At 45.0% G+C, this 23,044-nt stretch overlaps 5 protein-coding genes across 6 annotated transcripts in view; 3 read left to right on the top strand and 2 right to left on the bottom strand.

Annotated features, from left to right (window-relative positions):
- The window catches only part of LOC132261761 (neurobeachin), a 114,467-nt gene extending 107,702 nt beyond the window's left edge, over window positions 1-6,765 (bottom strand). For both annotated transcript variants that reach the window (XM_059760723.1, XM_059760717.1), the window contains exon 1: window positions 6,388-6,765. In XM_059760723.1, coding sequence (XP_059616706.1) covers window positions 6,388-6,567 — 180 coding nt within the window. In that variant the 5' untranslated portion in view covers window positions 6,568-6,765. The remainder of the gene's footprint in view (window positions 1-6,387) is intronic.
- Window positions 6,766-6,946: 181 nt separating this feature from the next.
- LOC132263271 (breast carcinoma-amplified sequence 3 homolog) lies at window positions 6,947-15,391 on the top strand. The gene is made up of 6 exons (XM_059762944.1): window positions 6,947-7,273; window positions 8,474-9,473; window positions 10,122-10,971; window positions 11,518-11,967; window positions 12,034-12,183; window positions 13,210-15,391. The coding sequence occupies exons 2-6, from the start codon at window positions 8,508-8,510 to the stop codon at window positions 14,463-14,465; spliced, it is 3,672 nt and encodes a 1,223-aa protein (XP_059618927.1). The 5' UTR covers window positions 6,947-7,273; window positions 8,474-8,507; the 3' UTR covers window positions 14,466-15,391.
- A 592-nt stretch (window positions 15,392-15,983) lies between these two features.
- LOC132263273 (sugar transporter SWEET1) lies at window positions 15,984-19,145 on the bottom strand. The gene is made up of 3 exons (XM_059762946.1): window positions 18,632-19,145; window positions 18,006-18,566; window positions 15,984-17,178 (listed from the first exon to the last, which is right to left on the bottom strand). Exons 1-2 carry the CDS (start codon window positions 18,799-18,801, stop codon window positions 18,062-18,064), a joined length of 675 nt encoding a protein of 224 aa, XP_059618929.1. The 5' UTR covers window positions 18,802-19,145; the 3' UTR covers window positions 15,984-17,178; window positions 18,006-18,061.
- Window positions 19,146-19,159: 14 nt separating this feature from the next.
- On the top strand, window positions 19,160-21,052 carry LOC132263272 (uncharacterized). Its single transcript, XM_059762945.1, has 3 exons — window positions 19,160-19,309; window positions 19,381-19,727; window positions 19,793-21,052. The coding sequence occupies exon 3, from the start codon at window positions 19,806-19,808 to the stop codon at window positions 20,937-20,939; it is 1,134 nt and encodes a 377-aa protein (XP_059618928.1). The 5' UTR covers window positions 19,160-19,309; window positions 19,381-19,727; window positions 19,793-19,805; the 3' UTR covers window positions 20,940-21,052.
- Window positions 21,053-21,097: 45 nt separating this feature from the next.
- On the top strand, window positions 21,098-22,792 carry LOC132261719 (la-related protein 7). Its single transcript, XM_059760653.1, has 2 exons — window positions 21,098-21,429; window positions 21,491-22,792. Exons 1-2 carry the CDS (start codon window positions 21,279-21,281, stop codon window positions 22,780-22,782), a joined length of 1,443 nt encoding a protein of 480 aa, XP_059616636.1. The 5' UTR covers window positions 21,098-21,278; the 3' UTR covers window positions 22,783-22,792.
- Window positions 22,793-23,044: the final 252 nt, after the last annotated feature.

The raw sequence follows: 23,044 nt of genomic DNA on the forward strand, positions 1-23,044 counted from the left end.
TTTCAGGAGCTAAAGTAAAATGTATGTCAATTTTCGTATCTCTTACGAATCGATATCTGAAATCTGTAACGTTGCAACGACCCCTAAATCCCCTAAAAACTACTTAAACAACTCGTGAAACAGGACGAAATAATACAATAAACTCACTGTTTCACCCTTTTAACACAATTTCCCACCTTTTCTCAAATTCTCTCTGGAAATCCGCTTGCAAACGAGCTCGAGAAATGACTAAGCAGAGGCAAGATGGATAAAAATCCTGCGAAATCAGAGCCGTGTGCAACTTGATTCTACAATGCCTGGATTCTGTCTCTGCTTTCGCATCTCTCTTATGTGTGAATTATTTATGGGATGCTTTTTGTCACACTGCCTTCGAGGCGCCATCAAGTTTCCTTGGGCGCTCAAACACTCAAGGGTGAAAGTGTTTCCTTCTTTTTCACCCATCTCTTCTGCGTCCGAGTGAAGCCCAAAACCTCCTTTGAGAATGCTAATTTTCAGACATTTTGCGAATCACCCAGGGTTGATGGAATGAATGATGAAAAGAATTATTAGCTAAATTTGCACAATACCCATAGAATTGTATTATGATTCGGGGCGTTGTTTCATGGTCGAGAAATGAGAAGCATTTCGCTTAATGAAATTTCACGCTGCCTTCCTTGCTGTGGCGCCCTTTGAGTACACACGGCGTGATGGTCAATGATTATGAAAATCGTGATTAAAACAACCCGTGAAATTAATTTAATTGTCCCCCCTCAGTTTTCTTCTGCCTTTTCACTGGTCGAAAGTGATGCGAAATATCTTCCGTCTGCCTGTGTATCGCGCGCTTTCCACCAGATTTTCCCTATTCTTTCCCATTTCTCTCTTTCTCTCTCTCTCCCTTGGATTGCGGCAAAAAGGAGGAGATGAAAATGAACTCGCCGACCCTAGAAAACGAATGCTGAGGGGGAAGATTTTGGGGGTGTTTGCCTTTATGGTTTTTTGGCCTTTGATTGTGAGGAAGACACAGTGTGAGTGCGGGAAAAGCAGCCTAAATAAATATGATGAAATAAGGTGAATGGAGAATTTTTGAGGAGGTGAAACTTTCACGATTTTTCCCGTGTCGTGGCAACTTTATCTACAGACAGTGACAAAAGATATGTTTCCAGCATAGTTGTGGATTATGTAATACAGTTTCACGGTTGAAGTTGAACTCAAGTACAGTTACAGCTCTTCAGCGGCTGTGGTTTATAAAATCCCAGCTTCTAAAGCGGTTTTGCTTAAGTTGTCTCGCGTCTCGCTCTCAAGTGCTGATAAACATTCACCTGACTGTGACTCAACGTCAAAAGCGAGGAAGTTACAAAGGTACGTTAAACAAGATTCAACTTTTTATATCATATAACAGCCCTACAAGAAAAAAGAAGTCATGCTCACTGCTTTTTTCCTTTTCTCCCCCCTTAATTGCTTAGAGTGGCAATTGATAGTGGTGGAGACTTTTCTTGTGCAACTTCTTGTGAAATATAGAAATGAGTGTGCTAATGCGATGCTGAGAATGCTAATTTTCACATGCTCACACTAATTAGGAGTAAAAGACATTTTTTTCTCTGCTCAGCACTCCTCTGGGATGAACTCTCATGCAATTTCTGGCTGTGGGCAAGAAATTATGACACCACAAGTTGCAGGATTGCATGAGTAGCTGTGCAAGTATGAAAAACCCATTAAAATCACACGTGGATGTCGCGAGTGTGCCATTCTACCACATAAATTGCCGGCGAAAGAAGCACACTCACACACACCTTGTGCTGACTATGATTGTGCATATCCCCAACAGAATTGCCATCATATAGGCTCAGAGTTATGATGTTGGGGCGAATCCGAGGCTAAAATATTCCCACTTTCGCTCGTGGAGATTTTTTCCGCTACACTCTCGACACAGTGAAAACGAGGGGAGAAAGAATGAAAAATAGTGCTTCTGCGAATCACTTAACATTCAGCGTGGTGTTAAAGATTAACTGGCACGCGGAGAAGCAGGTGAATAGGGAGATGAGCAAGTTTCCTTTGTTACCCAGAGGGGAAGATCCGCCCGAAATCTGACACCGTGAAGCCATTTTGGCTGTTTTGAGAAGCATTTTTAGAGCGCAATTGGGGATAACATATTTCTTTTATGGGCAAACTTTTACATTTCCTGGAGAGATTTTGATTAAACAACTCCATTTCTTGTTTTTCTTTCTTTCAATACACACACATTCAAAGGTGGTAGAAAAATCTTGCTTTCTACTTGAATTTTTGATAGTAAAATGTAGGGCCAAATTCCTATTTAAACTGTGTTATAGGACCATTCACATAGTTTTATGAGATAAAATACCATAAAACTCTCGCGCTATCCTTTGTTGCATAGTTTTACGGCTGTTTTGACGCTCTTTTTTGCTCGAAAAATGTCATTTATAGCTCGTTTTCAAAATTACACACTCTGAAAGTCCAATTTTTAACACAAATGTCAGGTGAAAATAACACATGTGATCTGGAATACCCCAAGATTGTTCTAGAAGCGTTAAAGGCTAATTTACACATTTCACACATTACCATTTTACTGGCAATTTGGCCCGTAATTACAAATTCAAACTGTACTCAAGAATTATTCTTCAACAGAGATTTTCGTGCTTAAAGTGCTGCATTAAAGGCGCCTCGCCACCCCACGAAGGCTGTCAGGATTGAGAAATAGAGAACATACGAAAAATATCACCCAACATCTTCACAGTTTCAATCCTCCCGCCCTCGTCTCGGGTACTCAACATTATTAAATGAAGATAAAAAATAATCAGATTACGATATTAAACAACTTTCCGACCCGGAAGTTTTTTCTTCTCCTTCACAACACACGCACAGGACTTCTTCCTTTTTCACTGTCATCTTTAAACATGGCAAATACAATAGAGAAAAATAAATTTTCCCCTCCCACATCATCTTCACATCCCCATTTCCAGGCTATCTAATTGTACATTCAACTCAGAGACGATCGATCTGGGCAAGAATACAAGTAAAACTCACACTCTGTGAAATTTTTCCCTGTAGTAAATATAGTTGAGATGAATTTAGCTCAAAAGGGTGATCATATGCCGTGAAAGTGAGTTGGATTTTCTCAGAAATTGGACAAATTAATAGAGTTAATGTTTAATAAATAATTGGCGTGTTTATGATCGTGTTCTGTTAATGGAAATACTCTTATAAAAAAAAAGTTCTCTCAGCGTCACCAAACTCAGATATTCACACTATTATTTATTGTTTAATCAAATAGTGCGAAATAAAACTTTAAATTCAATTCAAAACACCCACTGAGTGTGTGTTATTCACCACATAAATATATGCTATTTTCCCGTAATAGATAATGAGTTTTCATGAGCACAAAATTTCTCGCCGGAAGGCAGAATTTGTGATATGAATGAGCAGATAATTTGAATAATTCATTTTGCTGCAAACCGAAATAGTTCAGCACAGTAGTTGCATAGCAAAATGTCTCCCTCTCATCATCATCATTGATTATTATTATCTTTTTGTGCCCTTGACAGCGGAAATCAACGCAAAACTCTCATCAATACAGAACTCCACCTGAGCAGAGGCAGAAACGAGTGTCCATGAGTCTGGGTATTAAAACAGCGAAAATGAAAATGGGTAAACAACATGAAAAAGAAATATCCTCACGGGTGAGTGGATATTCAAATGAATAATACACAAACACACACAAACACACACACATTGGGAGTGAATTAAAAATGTGGAATTGTTATAAAAGCACAAGAGGGAAAAACGTGATTTCGTCCATTTAGAGAAACTCGTGCAAAAATTCTCGAGACCAGAATAAATGCAGTCGAGCCACTAAATCTTTCCTACCGCAGACGTTATAGTGAAAAAAAAAAGAAATTCGACCACTAAGCATTCAATGGAACGAGAATCGGAGTATTAATGAAAATTTGGCTGAATCTCTTGCAACATTTCAACTACCCGGAAAGTTCATTTCGCCGATTTATCTCTTTATTCACAGCGAATCATTTGGAACACAAATCGCACCTCAATTCACTCCATTCACACCCGTTCTCATCTGCACATCGCCAATGAATGCACATCCAATTCATCACATTTATTCTATTCCCCCGCATATAATTCCACGCTGGCTCATGTTCAAAATTAAAAGGAGAAAAACATTGAGGAGAATATTGGATTACATCTCAATTTCAATAAACTGCGAAAGCTGAATAAATTCCTTTCAAGATTTCACAGCAAAGACTGCTATCACAATTCAAAGTGCGATTCTGCTCAAAGACGATAAATAAAACCCCTTCAATCAGATCAAATTCTATCTGAAATTCGTCCTGGCACGGAACATTATTTGCATTGTGCATTTATGTAACTACAATGAAAACACTCCGAACATCACTAACGAGATCAATTTGTTAATTAATGCCTCAACAGAGCTTTTATGTCATTTACGTAAATCAGTTCACAAATTCAATTACGCACACAGAGACACAGAGATTGAGCCTGACAAAGGAAATCGGTAGAAACACATAGAATTCACATTAATTTGAAAAGATGACTGACCTTGTAAAATATTAATATATTCAGTGTTAAGCTTCACGATATTTTTTTTTTCGCTCCTCATGAGAAACACTGAATTTGGCATCAACTCCGAAAGACATAAGTGAATTAAGCAGTAATGAGAACTCTAAGAAATTATTTAACATGTGGGAAGACTTAAATTTGACTCTTGATGCAAAGCGGACACTTATTGTGAAAATGTCGCTCTTCATTTATTTTACAAAATTTATCACACGACAGATAAGATAAGATGCGGTGCATTCCACAGATAAGCTCAACTTTTCGCCACAGAAACCCAACCGGAGGAATCCCTGGTCACTCGTAATGGAAGTTTTGCAAATTACACCCTCAAAGAAACTTACGAACTGCTATAAACCAAAAATATAAACAAACAGCCGGAAAAGGATGTTGGAAAACTCTAAAACTATATCAACTCAAAATCGAGATTCTCCACTCGTGTGAGAACGTGAATAAAACGATATCAAGTTCCTCTCTTCTGCAAATGTGGCGGCTTTCGTGTTTTCTCAAACACTTCCCATTAAATTTGCAAATTTCCTCTTTGACAAGTATAATCAAATGTCATCTAACAAGTTCATCGTTTTAGTTTTTTTAATCGTCGCTGCCATCACGAGTAATTCTCACACTTTGACCTTAAAAAAGGCGCTTTTGTGAGCAGATGTGTTCGCTGGAATAAGAAGAAATATTCAAATTTTCTTCTAAAAACGTCCCAAATCTTTGATAGATTTATATCTCTGAAGGAAATGCTACCAAAATAGAATAAACCAAAAATTTGTATGACCAATTTATTTATATTTGCCATACATAAATAACTTCTGAATTCGCTTCGTTTATTCAGCCTCTCGAATGGAAGACTGTAATAATTCCAGGAAGTGATGTTGAACACTCTGAAGAGCATCCTAAACTCAAGTACCTCACAACGAAAGCGAGAATGAAGTCAGTGGATTCTAAAGAGTTGAGCAAGGGATGAAAATCATTCCAAAGTCGAAAATCTTAAGGCACGTCCTGTTAATGTGGATATTCTGTCGTGAAAGGGTTAAACGAAATGATCATATTCTGCACCTGTTCAGTCGCTAAGGACCTGCAGTTTCCCACCACCCGAAAGTCATGATAGCGGGTCGATTAGCACCTTGCAAGAGTGATTCTCAAGGTGAGAAAGAGGTAGAAAGACTCATTGCACACACGCTCATGCTGTGTGACTGTAATGAAGGTGATAAATAATTGTTACACTCTTTTACCATAATTTCATATGAATGTTTTTCGAGACCGTCAAACGCACACTCGCTCGCTCGATATCACGAGCGAGAGTTTTACTGATAAAAGGTGGCACTTTTCCACTCGTAATCAACCTTTACTTTTCTCTGACGAAATTAGGGGGCTTTTTGCCTGGTCAGAGGATCAATTATAGACCCATTTGCGATTCATCACACCGTTTCGCCTCCTAGATAAAGTCGGGCCTAATTGGGTGTTTTTTCACCGGGCGCGCGCGAGTCTGTTTAATTGATGTAATTGGGAAATTGGAACGGACGGCGAGTGGGTGGGACACTGCTCATTTCCACCGCGGAGCCTCTGCGTCCGGAAGAGTGACACTTGTCGCAATTGAACACGATTGCCATCCACCTTGTCAGGTGTTTTCCTCCGCCGCGAGAGGCAATGGGTGGTGACAGCTTGACAGTGCGACTCCCCAACTTGCTTCCCGAGACACTGAGCACCCCAGACGCGGTGGTCAGGCCACTGTGCCTGCGCCACCACGTCCGGATGGCCCTCGCGAGGGGGTGGAAAGGCACTGGGACAGAAACTCACCAAATGCAGCACTGTGTTGACAACCTCGCGATTTGACACCTGCCCACCGACCTCCACGAGTCCAATGAGGACGGCAAATTTGAGATTATCCGCCAGATTGGACATGACAACCTCCTCAGGTCGCTTTATGTCTATCCCATCAGCAGCCACCGAGGAGAGCCTCCCCCGGTCGTCAGCCATTTCGCCAACACCACTCGTCACGCGCTCGCTGTGCTCCTCTCTGCCCGCACACAAGTCCTCTTCACCAACCAGGGTACGCACTGAACACTCGGGAGTCTGCTGAGCGCAATTAGGTATCCATAGGCAGGTGGGAAGGTCACAAAATGATCACTTTTTCACAACACCCCGCAAACACCACACACACGTCAGCCATGTTTCTTTTGCAGAGTCAAAATTCACTTGACTCGCCGACTGGAGCGCCACGAAGTGCAGCCAACAGCGGCATTTCGCAGCGCTGACGTGCTGACAATTTCCCCTCCATTTGTCAGCACTCGCAGACTCGCGTCGCCTTCGCGCGCCTCCCGAGCGGCCGTCCGCCATATGTCAGCTGATTTTGTTGTGTAAAACGTCAGTTGGCGAGAGTGAGAGAGAGAGGTTAGTGGAAAATTTGTTACATTGTCTTCGTCTGCGTAGAAAAAGGCAGTCACAGACATTTTGTTGCATTTTCACAGCCAAAAATCCCTGGGAAAAGAACGCAGAAACGACAAGTGGATGGCGTGAGTGGTGGGTGGTAAGGGAAAAGTGTGTGATCGTGTGTGAAAAAAGTGGGCCAACTCGAGAGGCTGCCCTCATCGCCAAAGTGAAAAGTTGATTGTGTAAAACGATGACGCAGTTTGTTGAAATCCACTGAAATTGCCCAGTTATGTGTTTGGCTGCCTTCCAGAGAGTGAGTAAATCCCATTCTGACCACCTCTCCGGAGTATCTGAGACGCCAACGGAGGCACCCAGTGTCCCTGCCACCGTGGGGCCACCTTTGTTGGCTGGCTAGCTTGGGCGGATTCCCCAATCCTTTGTCCTTCGCTCTCGCCACTCCATCTCTCTCGCTCTCTGGGCACACTATCAAACAATGGCACACACACTCGCTCAGCGCGCTGTTGTCACTCTCGTGTGCGGGAGTGTGTGCGGCCAGTGGTGGCGCTGGCGCTCGCTGCCTCTCATCGCAGTGAATGTCAAACCGAGAGAGTGGCTCAGTTGGGGGCCAAATCGCTCCGTCTCCCTTCCGCTCCCTGTCGAAATCGACACTTCTCAGTCAATTTACCGAAGCACAAGTGACAATTTTTCAGCGATAACCACAATTCCGCAAAGGTTGCTCGATAACGCAGCTGCATGACGATAGTATATTTGCTTGTTGACGCATACAAACCAATAAGAGCGTCTTATAAGTATCAATGCGAATCGGAATCTTCCAAGAAAATATCTGTAATATATCAAGGCCTTAAGAATGTTTGTTGTGCCTGAACGTTCAAAACAATTTTCAAATTTTTCTCCAAACATTCAGGCAAGAAAACATCACATTCACTGCCTGAAAGTCAGTTCTTTCATAGGGTTGGCAGGCATTCAACCACCTGCGTCAATTCCGCGGTGCGCCACTGTTGACTCTCTCTTTCTCTCTCTGACTGTTTCTTTTCTCTTGGCGTTTTGTCATACTTTTTGGCTCTCGCGCTGAAGGTGTGTGAGTGTCTCCAGCTCAGCTGTTTGGTCTCTTATTGTGGGGCTGCGTTTGCCAAGTGAAATAAACAACGGGACAGGAAAAATTCAACGCAATTGAGAGAGAGAGAGAGCATTTCGTCCCACGAGTGCGGGAGTGTGATTTCACTTCTCGTGAATTTCTGCGGGATTTTTCCCAAAAAAAGACGAGAGAGAGAGAGAGGCTGCCAACGATACTCTCTCGAGGCGACCCTGAGTTTTTTTTTCACTGGGGGGGCACCTTTGGTCTCTCTCTCTTGCACACACACACGCGCGCAGTGCATGTGCAGTGTGTGGATGCCATTGGCGACGTGTAATTAATGGGATTTTTGACGCACTTTGTGCAAAAAGGGAAGTCTAGTGAGCTGATCTGCAACCCTTTTCTCTGTTCGGTTTTCAGGAAGCGACTCAAGCAGATTGTCTGAAGCATCAAGATGTCGGAGTCTCCGCGTCGCGGCGCTCGCAGCGTCCCGGCCGTGGTGCCCCCGCAAGCGGTGTGTGATCGCTCGGTGCTGGACAGCGTGGCGGGCTTCATCAACGATGTCACGCTCACGTCCGCGAGTGGCCCTGGCGATGGCGGCAAGGAGTCCATCCTGTGGGCGCGATTTGAGACGGACGCCGATGTGAGTGACCTGAAGTTCGGCGAGGATTGGGATCTCGAGGCGGATTGCGCTCCACCGCTGCTCCTCACGCTGGGCTACGGCAGTGGCGTGCAAGTGTGGGCGATTCCCGCCAATGGGGAGGCCGTGGAGGTGCTGTCGTGGCGCCACGGCAGCGTGAAATGCCTTCGCATTCTGCCCACGCCGGTGCCGGACGACGGAGACCTGGCGGACGCGCCCTGCGATCAGTTCACTTCCAAGCGGCCCATCATGGCGCTCTGCGACAGCCCGCAAACGCCGCCGGGCGGGACGACGGCCCACTGTGCGGTGGCTTTCGTCTCGCTGGCCGACGGGGATGTGGTGAAGAGCATCAAGTTCAAGAACCCCATCCTCGACATCCTCGCCAACAGATCCACCGTGGTGGTGACCTTCCAGGAGAGGATAGCCGTGTTCGATGCGCGCAACTTTGAGGACAGATGCACAGTGACCACGTGCCATCCGAGTCCCGGACTCAATCCCAATCCCGTGGCGCTGGGCACGCGCTGGATGGCGTACGCCGAGCGGCGGCTCATGTCGAAGCGCAGCAGTGGCGGATGCGACTGCGACGGCGTGGCCAGCTACACAGCCACGATGCTCAATGCCGCCAAGAGCCTTGGGAAGGGTCTGCGCGAGTTGGGCGAGTCCGTGGCGGCGGGCTTCAGCAGCCAGGGCCAAATGCAGGCCGGCAGTCCGGGATCCGGGAGCTCCACACCAGTTTCCGATCCTCGCCAACCGGGCGTCGTCACCATCATGGACATAAAGGTAAAAAGAGAAAAAAGCAGAGACTTCCTGTGATTCATGCGCTCGGCGTTAGATAAAAAATTATCTGTTTTTGAACCTTGAGAGGCATTATGAGCCACACGTGTTATTGCAAAATGCCTAAACAAAGAAACATTTTTTATACAAATACCTGAAGCAGAAGTGAAATGGTTCATTATTGCAATGACCTCAGGAATTTTCCTTATCGCGCTGTAAAACTTGTTTTTGTTGTGGAAAATGCATTTAATTTAACTTGAGAAACATAAAAGCTTATGAAGTTGCTGAGATAGCAGAGAAGTGAGATTGCAAATACTCGACCTTTTCCTATCGTTTTGCTTTTTTGATAATAATTGGATCAATTCCCAGTAAAACTGAGGAATGTTAACATTCAAATATGTAAGAGTTTAATCCAAAGGAATAAGGAAAAATAGCTCTTCACTTAAGAGACATGAAGAAAAGGATTTGCAATGTTTTACTCATGAGATGTCTGGTTAATGATGGTATTTGGAGGTGATTTTGATGTGGTAAATTTCGCTTAGAATATCTTTGCGTTGAGTTAGTAAGTAAAGAAATTATTGCATAATTCACTTTTGCTACTGAACACACTGATAAGAAATGGCGAATAAAGTGTCTCATCACTTTTGCTTTCAGCACCCTATAAAAGACATCAGCCCCACAACTGGAGCCCCCATTTCGGCATCTGGAGTGGATCCAATTGTGGCTCACTTTATCGCCCACTCGGATGCCATCGTGGCGCTGCAGTTTGACCCCTCGGGCATGCTGCTGCTCACAGCCGATCGCCGTGGCCATGACTTCCACGTGTTCCGCATCCACCCGCACCCCGGCGGGGCGTCGCATGCCGCCGTTCACCATCTCTATGTGCTCCATCGCGGCGACACGACGGCCAAGGTGCAGGACATTGTGTTCTCGCTGGATTCACGCTGGGTGGCCGTGAGTAGCCTGCGCGGCACCACTCACGTGTTCCCCGTGACGCCGTACGGTGGGCCCGCGGGCATCCGCACGCACGGCTCTCCGCATGTTGTCAATCGCTTGTCGCGCTTCCACCGCTCGGCGGGCCTCTCCATGGACGGCGGCCGATCGAGCAGCCCTGTCTCGTACGCGGACGCCAATCACGGCACCAACCACACGGGCAGCGCTTATCCCAATCCCCGATTGCCGCCCTTTCCGCACCCGACAGTCATCCTTCCGCTCACGCAACTTCGCCAGCCGGCATCGCTGGTGACAGTCGCCGGCCCTGGAGCCGCGCAATACGCCAAGGGCAGACAGCGACACTCGTCACTGTCCGATGATGGGAACTCCTCGAAGCCACTGCGGATGTGCGCCACTTTCGCGAGGCCCAGAGCGTGGCTCCTCGATCCGCCGGGCAGTGCTAGAGAAGCGCCGTCGCTCAGGATGCAGAGACGCGCCGTGGACTCGCTCTTTATCATGGCAGGACATGGCGCGTTGATTCAGTACGACCTGGAGCCCAAGCACACCTCAAGTGAGTATCACTCACTGATAAAATCATTGATAAAGTGATTTGAAATTAAGTCTTTTTTTAGCATAATTTCAAGTCTTCTCAGACCTTAGAAATGCTCCGAAAACTAGCCTTTATCGGGCTGGAAAACAAGACTTCATTCCTTGACTCTATTCCAGTAGTTTGCACTCAAATAAAACTCCAGATAGGATCGACTCTTAAGGACATGAACTGAATCTCCCATTTTTCGTACATGTGGAAAATTCATTTAATCAATGAAGTGTAATTCAATGTTATTCAGCCAAACTGAGTCACTTCAAGAGGTCGTGTTTGTCAACATGGTTGAAACACACACTCATCAAATAAATTTAAATCCCATTAAAAATAAAGTGAGGCAAAAGTGTGCAATATTGTAAGCGGAGAACAATGTCGTTGTGCCTCTAAAGTCTCATTTACACTCTTATTTTAATCCATCGGCACGAGAGCGTGTCGTCACACATTGTGTATTTTTAGCTCTCTAAATATTTAGTGACAGATTGAGGAATTTGCCAAAAATTTTGTGTTTTGCAGGCGTTGCCAAGGAGAGAGTGAGCGATGACACGCCAATTGAGCTGGACGTGGAGGCGAAGGCGCAGTGGAATCTCCTGCGGACGGCGGACTCTCTCACGGAGATTCAGCCGCCGCTGCCGTCGGACAGTTGGCTGTTGCGCGATCGCGTGTTCGAGGCGGAGAACTGCGAGGATGCGCGGGAGGGGGAGAGGGATGATCGCTGGCTGGCGCAGGTGGAGATCATCACGCACGCGGGGCCGCACAGGCGACTCTGGATGGGGCCGCAGTTCATCTTCAAGACGTACAACACGCCCAGCGGCTCGTCCCTGAGTCACATCGATGCGGAGTCTGTGGAGGTGGGCATCGCCACGGCCAGTGGCGCCCTGCCGGCGCGCTCCAACCCCATGAATATGCCAATCACCACCACGGGGCGCCCCATTGTGCCCGTTCTCATCGAATCCGGATCCTACAGTGAGATTGACGCTTTGCTCAGCGCGGAATGATTGACGTGACTGACTCTGGTTTCTGATCTTGCAGGCAGTTACGAGCCCAGTCCTCGTCTTGCTGATCAATTCCGTCACGATGATATGGATCCGGACTTCTCTCTGGGTCCTCGCGAGTCGCAATTGCGCGAGGATCTGGCCGATGCCATGCGTGAATCACCGAACGTATCGCGAGATACCTCAGGTAACAACACATCAACTGATAGTGCTTGCGATGTTGTAGAATATGATTTTTAAGCGCCAACACACACACACATGTAAATAACACAATGCTTCATTAAAATTTCATTTTATTTCCATTTTACAAAAAGTATAATTTGCACTATTATCACTTCACTATCACAGTATTCTGTTTGCTAAGTTCACTCTCTACTTTGCACAGAAAAAAAGAATTAGAGAGGCAAATGCATGAGAAAGAAGGTGAATTGAAGGTTCTCTTTGTCGCACAATAATTTTGACATGATCAGCAATATTTGCTGGTGAATCAGCAGCTTTTTTCTTGTGTCCTGATGCTTCACTGATTGGGGGGAAATTCAATGAAATGATCCACGAAAAGTGATATTTACCGTTTTGTTGGATTTCCACTCAGTTTGTATTTTGCTCCACACACTTTTTGATAAGAAGTTTATTAGGGCTAAAAGTGGAAGGAGAGATGAACAATCGAGATTGACAGTTTTTGTCTCAATTCTTGTTCAATTCTTCCTCTGCACTTGCCGTTGTTTTGTTTTACTGATAAGCTGTGGTACTTTGGGGAGAGATTAAAAGCCAAAGGCAGGTTGTGTTTCGCAGAGATTGTCCTGAAGTTAGCACTTATTTGCGCACCTCTCGCGATTGGTTTGTCGCGGCAAAAGTGATGGGAATTAATTTGCATGAATGCTTTCACTCTCTGTGAAATCCCAGAGGAAGACTAAAGCCTAGAGTTGAGAGAGAGAGAGATTTATCCATCACGCACACCGGCCGTGGCTAAATCTAATTAAAATACTACTTTTTAATACCTAATTTTCTCACTCAGTTAATTTTCTGTGTACATTTTTTACCACTTGTTTTATACATCTTACTATTATTTACCTTCTGTTTTTTTTTTTTTTTGGAAGTTTGGCTTTAGAAGCTAGAGAGCGTTTCGGTTTTTTTGTTAGTTGCGGAAAAATTTTGGAGATTAAGACTGAAAAAGTGACTGAATCTCTGCCTCTGGCTTCTCTTTCTCTTCAAGGTCCCTCGTCATCGGCCACAGCGTCGTGTGTGCGACATCGTGAGATGTCCACAGTCGCGATGGGTCACGCTACACCGCCGCCAAATGGCGGTGCGTCGCGTTCTGTGGCCAAAGTGGTGAATCCCTTGGGAACTGTGACCACAGTGACGCAGTCCGTGATCTCGTGCCCCGGCGAGATGGACACAAGCTTCGCGGATCACTATTTGCACGAGAATTGCGACGAGGCACTCTTTCGGCCCGTCGTCACGGTGATTAGTGACGTGCGACGGGCGTCCAGTGAGGAGGAAGTGACTCCAGACGCTCCCGCGCCCGTTGGCATGGAGCTCATTGTGCCGGTGATGGAGGAGAGCGTGCCGCGAAAGTCGCCAGAGAAGGAAGTGGCGAAGAAGAGTGGCGGGAAGAAGAAGAAGCAAGAGGAAAAGGAACCCTCGCCACCCCCTGTGGAGTTGGAAGAGCCTCCGCGGGCAGTGAAGACGGCGGGGAAGCCGAAGAAGGTGAAGAAAGGTGCAAAAGTAGCGAAAAATCTGGCGGAAGAGGAGAAGATTGAGGGGAAAATCGACGAAATTCAGCTGGATGAAGTGAAGCTGCCTGAGGATGAGGAGAATCTGCCACAGTACAAGACGCTGAAGCAGGATTTCGAGATGATTCAGGACACATTGCTCAAGGACTCAATTGTCATGACCACGACGACAAAGCGGGAAGAGCAGTTCCCGGAAATTGTCAACAATTTCTTCGATGTGACAACCACAAAGTTGGACTTGGAGTTCCCCGAGGAGGACAGCGAACGCCTTGTGGAGCCTCTGGCGCCCCTGGAGCCCTTTGAGCTCAAGTTCGAGCCCATGTATGGCTATCAGGAGGAGGAGTCCACACTGTATAATAACGTGGCGCGCAGTGAGACCGACAAATTCTGGTCAGATCACTTCTACAACAGCTTCGAGGAGAAGTTCACCGACAGCAATCCCACCGACAGAATCCTCTCGGTCAGTGGCTCCTCGGAGAATGACTCTGAGAGCTCGTCGGGCGGCGAGAAGGCGCGCGAGGGGAGTGACGGACACGACGAGGAGCTGCAGCCGCTGATAAATGCCAGCGGAGGCGCCAGTGAGGGTTCTCCGATGTCGGATCGCTGCGCTGCTGAGCAGAAGGCGTCCGAGGATGGGGAGAAGGAGTCGACAAAGCGGTCCGAAACACTGCCAACGACCAATCGAAGTGATTTTAAGCAGCAGCAGAAGAAGAAGTCACGCAGGAAAAATAGATAAGACATGGCAAAGGAGGGAAAACTGTACAGAGAAAAACATCACGAGGATCAGCAATTCTTTTGAAGAAGATCACAATCATTACGTGTTAGGAAGGGAAGGAGAACTCTAGTTTTGCGTGTAGAACGAGACAAATAACAGTGTAAAAAAAATACTACAAAAAAATCATAGCTTAGTGAAGACAGAACTTCTTGTAAAAGGATTAAAAGAATTACTGTAAAATTGTAGATTTAAGGTTAAAGACGGTGAGGAGTGTGTAGAATGATCACAAAAAAAATGGTATAATATCGTGTAAGATCTCAAAGTATATTTAAAAATATCTTTTTTCCTTCTATTTTAGATACACATTTTTTTCCTCTTCATGTTGTTTCGTTGGACAATTTTACCAACCATTTTATTTTTGCTATAATTTATATTTTAGAGCGAAATATTATTTACGTTCAAAACATTTGTATCCATTTCTAGACCACATTTTAACTCGTGAAATCGTTTCTATTAAGGAAGATTATATCGTTCGAATCGGAATCTTAACATCATTTTATTATTTCTTCGATTAGAGGCCTCAAGATCGTCCCATGAAAACCCTCTTGAGACTCACTTGAGATAAATAGAGAGCTCTTGGTATAAACTTAAGAATGATGAATTAGTCGTTATTGAATTTCTGTCTCTGTATCGTTTATTGCAGATGAATAAGAAAGAAAGAAAGAAAAAAATCGTGAATGACAAAAAAAATGCATATAAAATTTTGAAAAAAGTGAATATAAAAATTAGTTGACTAGAGTGAATAAATGAAAGATTAAATTGATGATGATTCATTGTGTCTATACAGTAATTGCAAGATTAAGAGAATTTATTGTATTTATAAAATTTACTTTAAAAGGAGAAAAAAAAACAATAAAAAAAAACGTTTCATTTCTCTTTCGCAAAAACCACTGTTTTTTCTTCAAAGCACCCTTTGAAATCGCCAATGGTTATATTTTAACCCACTTAGGCCCTTAAAGTTAAAAAAAAATCATTATTTCATCATAATTCTAAGGAGTCTTTGCAACTTTACTTTCATATCATTTTGAAAAAGCTGTCAAAGTTATGAATTCGTAACATTCACGAAAGTGGGGAGTTTATTTTCTACGAGACTTGAAACTGTTCAAACGTTGGCGCTTGAAGTCAATTCAAGAGCCGGAAAATTCACGTGAAAACCAAGTAAATTGTCAGTTAGCAAGCATAGATGAATTGAAATATGAAATCTGTAATATTGCAACGACCCTTAAATTAATACATGGCAATGAAAGATTGAATGTGGAATTGTTAACTAATCTGTGACGCCCTTTGCAGACGGCGTCGCGATTTCCAAGGTTTTCGCTGGCGGAAGCCAGAACATCCTGGCCCAGATGGACGACATGAGCTCGAGCAGCTTCAGTTCCACGAGTCGCGCCAGCCTGGACGCTCCGTCGTCCTCGCCAACGGCCAGCTACACTGGCGAGAACCTCCTGCATTTCCACGGCGACTCCAGCGGATCGCTCTGAGCCCCAATTTCTGCCCATCGCCGGACGTAGTGAGAGGAATATTCTACCTACACGATATTTTTACCAATTTACAAAGTCTTTTATCATTTTAAGTTCACACTGTTCAATTTGTATAAGAAACTTTCCGAGATGGAATCCGAGAAGGAAATTTATTATTTTTTACATGGACATATCCAATAATCGCGAGAGAGATTGAAGTGAATTATGAAGTATAAAACCAAAAAGCAACAAAAAAAAAGCTAAAGACTTTCCCCCATAAGAATGAGGATTTTTAATGAAAAAGAAAAGATACAGAAGGATATTCTAACCAAGGATATATTAAATATAAAAATAAAAATAAACACATAAATGGAATACAATGGTTCTATTTTTCTAGAGAGAAAAACATTTAAAAAAAAAAGAGTACATTGTGATTTTTTTACCTAAACTCTGTAATGGAGAAATTGTAGGAAATAGAAGGCATCTTAGGAAGCAAAACTGATAATGGAAATATTTGATAAATGAGGAAAAAAGAAACAATAGATTATAGTCAATAAATTCAATAGAGGAGAAGATAAGAGATGGTAAAATCAACATTGAGAAGAAGGGAAAAACGATGAATGTCAGCAGACAGATAAATTAATACAATCTTCCAGCATTCATTCCAATTACAAAAAAAAATATTTGTTCTTATCAGTGTGTCTGTTTTTTCCGAGGTTTTTTCTCTCTCTTTTTTGAGGTTTTTCAACATCTAATTGTCTCTTTTTTTTTATTGAATAAAAACTATACAATCAGACAATGCAACATTTTTGACTTGTTCGCCAGTCATTTTGGACTGTGAAAGAAGAAGAATAAAAAAATAATGCTGATTGAGCAATTTTCCCACCCACCGGAAATTTACCACACTTGCATTCGCGTATTTTCGTCAGCAAGTGGACACACCGAGACAGTGAAGAGGTTAATCGTATACACTGAATCATTATGTAATAAGAATCATTGTGCAATAACATTTTCATTATTTCAGGGTCATTTTGGTGTAAAACTTGTTGAATAGATCACACATGAAAGCTAAGAGAGAATTGCAGCTCTTCTCGTCCTTTTCTCCGCTTTAAATAATTCACTCTTGCATGCTTCGCATGCTTTTTTTCTCGCTCTTTTTGCATTTGCACACTCTCGTGGAAGACGAAATTACATGTTCACATGTGTTATTGTCCCTAAAAATATATAAAATATATCCTTCATGCTAATTAAAAGAACACTTCGACGACTTCCTCAGCAATTTGTCGTATTTGCACATGATTTTCGGGATTAAGGAATACATATAGTTTATTGCGACACATTTACGGCCCTTTTGTTACACTCTCAACTTAAAAAATTGCAAATATCACACGCTGTGTGATAAGAAAACTTCACGGGCAGCATCACAATAAATTCACATTATCTCAAGGCACACAAACGAAGGAATGACTTATTAAGTTAATCTACCAGTTGCAACTGGAAGGCGAAGAAAAATGTCACAAATTTCAATATCTCAACTAATCCTTTGAAAAATTTGCTCAAAGATCACCTTCAGTATGCAATTCTTTCAACGCTACTTATATGGTCTTAATCGTATCAACAAATGTAACGAATTGGAAGACTTAATTTCTTGATTTACACATAAATTTTGGCACAATGAGCAAAAGAATTATGCTAAAATTGCCCTTTTCTGGAACGGTGTTCTGATTTATGTGAAACACCGTCAATGTGTGAGTTTCTGTGGAAAAATATATGAAACATGGCAATTTTAGTGTAAATCTCATTGCCGATTTCAATTATTTTACTCTAATAAAATCAATTTGATTTCTGGATATAAAATCCCAAACTACCTTCAGAGCAAATTCAGTAAATTGAAAGGATAGTTTTCGAAACAACTATTCCGTCAGCACCACTGCTTTGAGCGCAATCACTGGCCTTTCCGCTGCAATCATGGTCACAGGGAAGAGGAAAATCAATAAGCGTCCCGTGTGGAGAGTGAGGGTCAAGGGCAAAGTGCACGTACGACAAGTGCTGCTGGATTGGTCGAGTTATTGTCTCTGGAATCGACGTCGTCGCATTCTACTGCGCCTTCTTGGCTTTGTCCGTCGGCTTGGATGGATAGATGGCGAACAGGGAGAGCTGGATGGCGCTCAGCGTGAAGAAGAAGAGGTTCTGCACCACGACGATGGTGTTGAGGATGATGAAGCCGTGCAGCAGCCACAGGAAGGACACCACCGTGCCGGAGAAGATGATGGGAAACGGGAGACCCTCGACGCTCTGATTGCGAATGATTGTGCCGAGATCAAAAAGCGGCGCGGAAATCATGTACACCATCACGGCGGTGAGAATGAGGCCGAATCGCGTCTCCACCAGATTCTCGTCCTCCCACTGGGCGTACGCCACCACGGCGGCCGAGAAGGCGCCGGCGATGCCCATCTGCGCCCACACGCGCCCCTTCAGATGATTCGGCGTGTAGTTGTAGAAGAAGCACACGTAGATGATGCTCAAGGCCAGACCGGCTAAGTTCACCGGAATCATCGTGTCATCCCGCAGAATCACGCCGTACTGCAGACCCAGGACTCCGCTGAAACAGACAAGAGAGAGACACTCATCCTCTGGCCGCCACTCCGCGTCCCGCGGACAACTCACAACACTGTTCCGCCGATAAAGGGCAGGAAGGGGAACTTCTCGGCACTTCCCGCCTTCCTGATATCATTGCAGACAAAAGCACCACTAAAAAATTGCGCAGTCGTAGCAATTCCTGCTGCCGCACTCACGATGCCCTTATAGGGCTGCAGAAGGTTCGATATCACTTCCATTTCTATCACAAACACGCAACACACTCTGTCTTGGAACTCTGAGACACGCGCGAGAAGCAAGTGCTGTCGTTCAGAATCTCACAACCAGCAACATCCAGAGACACCGCCGCCCAGCAATTCTCCACTCACTGACTCTGCGAGTGTGTGCAACTATCAAATTTGACCCTGTCAGGCCACGTGATCTGATGACGAGGCAAAGGCAAACTGACTGGATTTTCATCTACTTCGCAGCTCTTTTAAGGGCACCTCCGCCTAATGGGCTCCCACCACGTCGACAAGTGACCTAATCAGCACCTATCTCCCCCACCATCTGGCCAGCAGAAATGCCCTCAGGCGCGATATCTCTATCATTTACCTTGCTATCTGAAAGTCGGCATGATTTTGCACCTCTTCGCCAATTTCGCAACATATCAGCCGGTCGAGTCAGTCTCGCAGCGACGCAGGACAAGTGCTGGAATGTGGATAGGAGGAGGAGGAGAAAACTGGGACGCAATGAGAATCTCTACAGGTGAGCAAACATCAACAAAAACATATGATCTTGACATGGCAATTTTCGCGCCATTTCCACGCACCACACAGGACGATTGCAGCGCCTCTCTCGGAAAAAGACATTCTATGGGCGAAAAGATTCGGAAAAATGAAGGAAAGATCTTTTCTAGAATAGGAAATGAATAATTACACTGAATACAAGTTGATCATTGCAATAAGCTTCTGATTAAGCTCTATATTCCGTTCAATTGACTGATAAGATTATTCGAACTGAAAATAAGTTCTCCGGAAAGAATATCACGCCTAGCTTAACAGTGTAATTGTCATTCTGAAGAATGCCAGAGTTTTGTAAGCAGAGAGCTCTCGAAAAATCTATTTTTTGCTAAAAAGACGTGCAGAATTCAAGTAATCTGTACATACAAACTATGTACATTATCGTAAGTATGCAATCTACAGCGAAATCTAGCCGAAAATTTAATCCCTTCCTGTTCAAATCCACCAGATAAACACTGAGGATGGACTGGCAATGGATGAAAACCAGAGATAGTAAATCAGCTGATTCAGCTGAAAAGCCCATCTCTCCAATATCAGTGCCTCAAATAGACCACGATCGCATATTCAAGGCCTACGCCGCTCCGTCCGTGCCCAAAGTCGATGCCCGGATGAGCAGAACACCCGCTCAAGACAGGCTAAAACGTCTGCAAACTGCACTCAAGGCAGACCAGAAATGCGCACCTGAGAAGCACGTGGTCAGAGCCAAGACGCCACCATCTGTCCAGGGGCGTCTCAAGTTAACTCCCGCTCCTGCACGGCAGGCGCCAAAGAGACGAGCTGAGGAAGAGGAATCGAAGGAAGTGCCCCAGAAGAAACGAGCTGTTGCGAAAGCTCTTCCGGAAAGTCCTAAAAGGCCAAAGTTGAGAGCCCACAGATCACTGAATGAGAGACTGAGGAGGCCAATGGTTAGACCAGCATGTACATCCACTGCTACCTCTGCCCAGGTTCCTCTCTCGCCGCCTGAGAGGCCGGAGATCCCGCCAAATGTGATTCAACCGCCCAAAACCTCACCGAACGACACGGAATATCGAGTATCTGTGAATTTCACAAGTGACAATCGCCTGATAATCGATTACAAGGAAGACAAGGAACCCGAAAGCTCCAGGATTCCCGATCGGGGCGTCAAGAGCGAGAGGAAAGACTTGAGCAGATCATTTTATGTCGTTGTAGACACAAATGTCTTCTGCCACAACCTCATCTTTCTGGAGAACATCATCAATATGCACTTCGCGACTGCTGGACACGCCATTCTCCTGATTCCCTACATTGTCCTTCAGGAGCTGGACAACATCAAGCACCGCACCGCCGCCACAGAGATCCACTGCGTCAGAGCCATCAAGTTCATCAACGAGAAGCTCGAGGCGCGCCATCCGCAAGTGAAGGGACAGAGTGCAGTCCATGAGAATGAACTCCTCATTCACGCCTTCTCCGCCGACGACTCCATCATCAATTGCTGCCTGCAGATGAAGGAGAAGAGCAATCGCGTCATTCTCCTGTCGAATGACACCAACTTGCGCAACAAGGCGCTTTGCAGCGGCATCACCTCAATGAGTCCAAAGGACCTCCGCGAAGACACAGCCCTCGAATTCCTATGATTTGACCAAATTCTAGAGTCGTCGCTTTGAATTACTCATTAACTTTAAATATAAATCGAAGTTATTAAAATGTGAATTAATTTGTAACAAGAGAAATATATATTTTTTGAATAGCAGAACAAATGTCTCTTCAATCAAGGATCTTGGCTTGAAAATCTCCATTCGCGCCTAAAAATTCGAAAATCACACCAGTTTTCGAACGCGCGGAAGAAATTCGAAATTACGTCGCCCGCCGTTAAATTTTGCTTCAGCTCACATCTCTCAGTGTCAAATCGAATGCGTTTGTTTTGTGGTGTATGAGAATCGTTTTCCCGGTGAAAATAGTGGTTTTTCCTGACAATGGAGGAAGAGAAATCCAACACTACGAAGCGTGCGAGATCCCGAAAGAAGTTGATGTACAATAACATCCGGAAGCAAATGGAATTCTACTTCAGCGACGCTAACATCACGAAAGACCGCTTTTTGGGACAATTGGTGAACGAGGATCCTTGTGAGTTTTCCCATAATTTACCTCTTCCCGGTAGCTTTTCCTGAATGATTTGCCTTTGCAGATGTTCCCCTCGAGATCTTTCTCAGCTTCAACCGGATGAAGCAGCTGACAGAGTGCGCGAAGGACATTGCAAAGGCGCTGGCGAAGTCTCAGATGCTGCAGTTGTCTGAGGATGAGAAAAAGGTGCGCAGACGGACAAAGATCAATTGGAAGATCAACTCTGACGAGTGTACGATTTACGTGGAGGGATTGCCTGCCAAGGCTGATCATGAGTGGATGAAGACCACCTTTGGAGGCTATGGAAGTGTGGTTTATGTTTCGCTGCCCAAGTATTCGGCCACAAAGAGGATCAAGCAGTTTGGATTTGTGGAGTTTGACGGCACTTCCGCAGTGGAGAAGACTCTGAAGGCCTTCCAGAAGTTCGGCGGAGTGCTGAGCTCTGAAATGGATCCGGCGGTGCTGCAGAGTGTCGTGTCGTTCAACCAGGAGCAGCAGGAGAAGCCCCAGGAAGAAGGCAAAGATGCGCTGAAGGCGGACGAGGAGACTGAGGAGAGTGGCGAGGAGGAGAGAAGTGAACCGCCGGCCAAGAGACTGAAAGTGGAACAGTGCGAAGCGGAGGAGAAGACAAAGAAGGAAGACACAGAGCCAGAAAGTGCCCAAGAAGAGGAGAAAGCCGATGACGCTGTGGCGACGGATGAGAGGAAGACTCATCGGCGGAAGAGGCACAAGTCAAAGAAGAACTCCTCGGCGGAGAGAGACTCAATCTTTGACCTGAAGATCATGACGAAGAAGGAGTGGAAGAGACTGCGGAATAAATACCTCAATCTGCAGCGCGAGAGATTCAAGGAGGCGAAAGTCGCGCTGCAAGGCTTCAATGGGCATCGAAATGTTGCCAAGTCGCCCACTTTGACGCTCTCCAAGTCGCCGGGAAGCATGAATTTCTACGGAGAGTCGAAGCCAGCGCCCAGCACGGGAATCTCCATGACGAAGGGTGTGATTGTGGAGGTGAAACTGGCTGAGGCGCTCGTGGATGTGAAGGACTTCAAGGCTGAGCTGCGACAGTACGAATTTGTGAAGTACGTGGACGTGAAGGAGGGCTCAATATTGGCCTACATTCGCGTGGATACGCCAGAATCCGCCGAGGATCTCGTGAAGCGCTACACAGATCCAGAGAGAGTGGCTAGCATCCTGTCCGGAGACGCAGAGGAGCTGTACTGGCGCAAGATCGCCGACGACAGAGATGCCAAGATTAAGAAAGTGGTGAAAGTGGAGAAACCCAAGCGTGGCCGGGAGAAGATCAAGAAGAAGATCAATCAGCACATCTTCTTCGGCCAGGATGAGGACAAGGAGTGAATCTGTGCCGCCAAAGTCCACTTCTTCCACTGTCTCTGTAAATACTGCGCCGCGCGAGCGGAATAAAAGCCCGCGATAATGCCTAATTGCATTAAATATTTGTTCTCCACCAATTTGGTTAGCGATATCAGGGCCAGAGAGCACACGAAACATGGTGGCGCATCGTCAGCACCAGAAACATTCTTACAGATACACAAAGTGCGCCTATAAAAGCAATCATTAGCACCTCTGCCACTCTCATTTGCCCCGCGACAGGCAAAAA

Source organism: Phlebotomus argentipes, unplaced genomic scaffold, assembly GCF_947086385.1.
Source record: "Phlebotomus argentipes unplaced genomic scaffold, Phlebotomus argentipes genome assembly contig_15, whole genome shotgun sequence".
In the NCBI taxonomy this organism is placed as follows: Eukaryota; Metazoa; Arthropoda; class Insecta; order Diptera; family Psychodidae; genus Phlebotomus; species Phlebotomus argentipes.

What these genes read in the sequence shown, in the direction of transcription:
- LOC132263272 (XM_059762945.1), top strand. Translation starts at nt 19,806, where the DNA reads ATGGACTGGCAATGGATGAAAACCAGAGATAGTAAATCAGCTGATTCA.
- LOC132263273 (XM_059762946.1), bottom strand. Translation starts at nt 18,801, where the DNA reads ATGGAAGTGATATCGAACCTTCTGCAGCCCTATAAGGGCATCGTGAGT. An exon ending in TTTATCGGCGGAACAGTGTT is followed by an intron (nt 18,567 to 18,631) that starts GTGAGTTGTCCG and finishes TGTCTGTTTCAG; the next exon opens with CGGAGTCCTGGGTCTGCAGT.
- LOC132261719 (XM_059760653.1), top strand. Translation starts at nt 21,279, where the DNA reads ATGGAGGAAGAGAAATCCAACACTACGAAGCGTGCGAGATCCCGAAAG. An exon ending in ATTGGTGAACGAGGATCCTT is followed by an intron (nt 21,430 to 21,490) that starts GTGAGTTTTCCC and finishes TTGCCTTTGCAG; the next exon opens with ATGTTCCCCTCGAGATCTTT.
- LOC132263271 (XM_059762944.1), top strand. Translation starts at nt 8,508, where the DNA reads ATGTCGGAGTCTCCGCGTCGCGGCGCTCGCAGCGTCCCGGCCGTGGTG. An exon ending in CATCGAATCCGGATCCTACA is followed by an intron (nt 11,968 to 12,033) that starts GTGAGATTGACG and finishes CTGATCTTGCAG; the next exon opens with GCAGTTACGAGCCCAGTCCT. An exon ending in CGTATCGCGAGATACCTCAG is followed by an intron (nt 12,184 to 13,209) that starts GTAACAACACAT and finishes TTTCTCTTCAAG; the next exon opens with GTCCCTCGTCATCGGCCACA.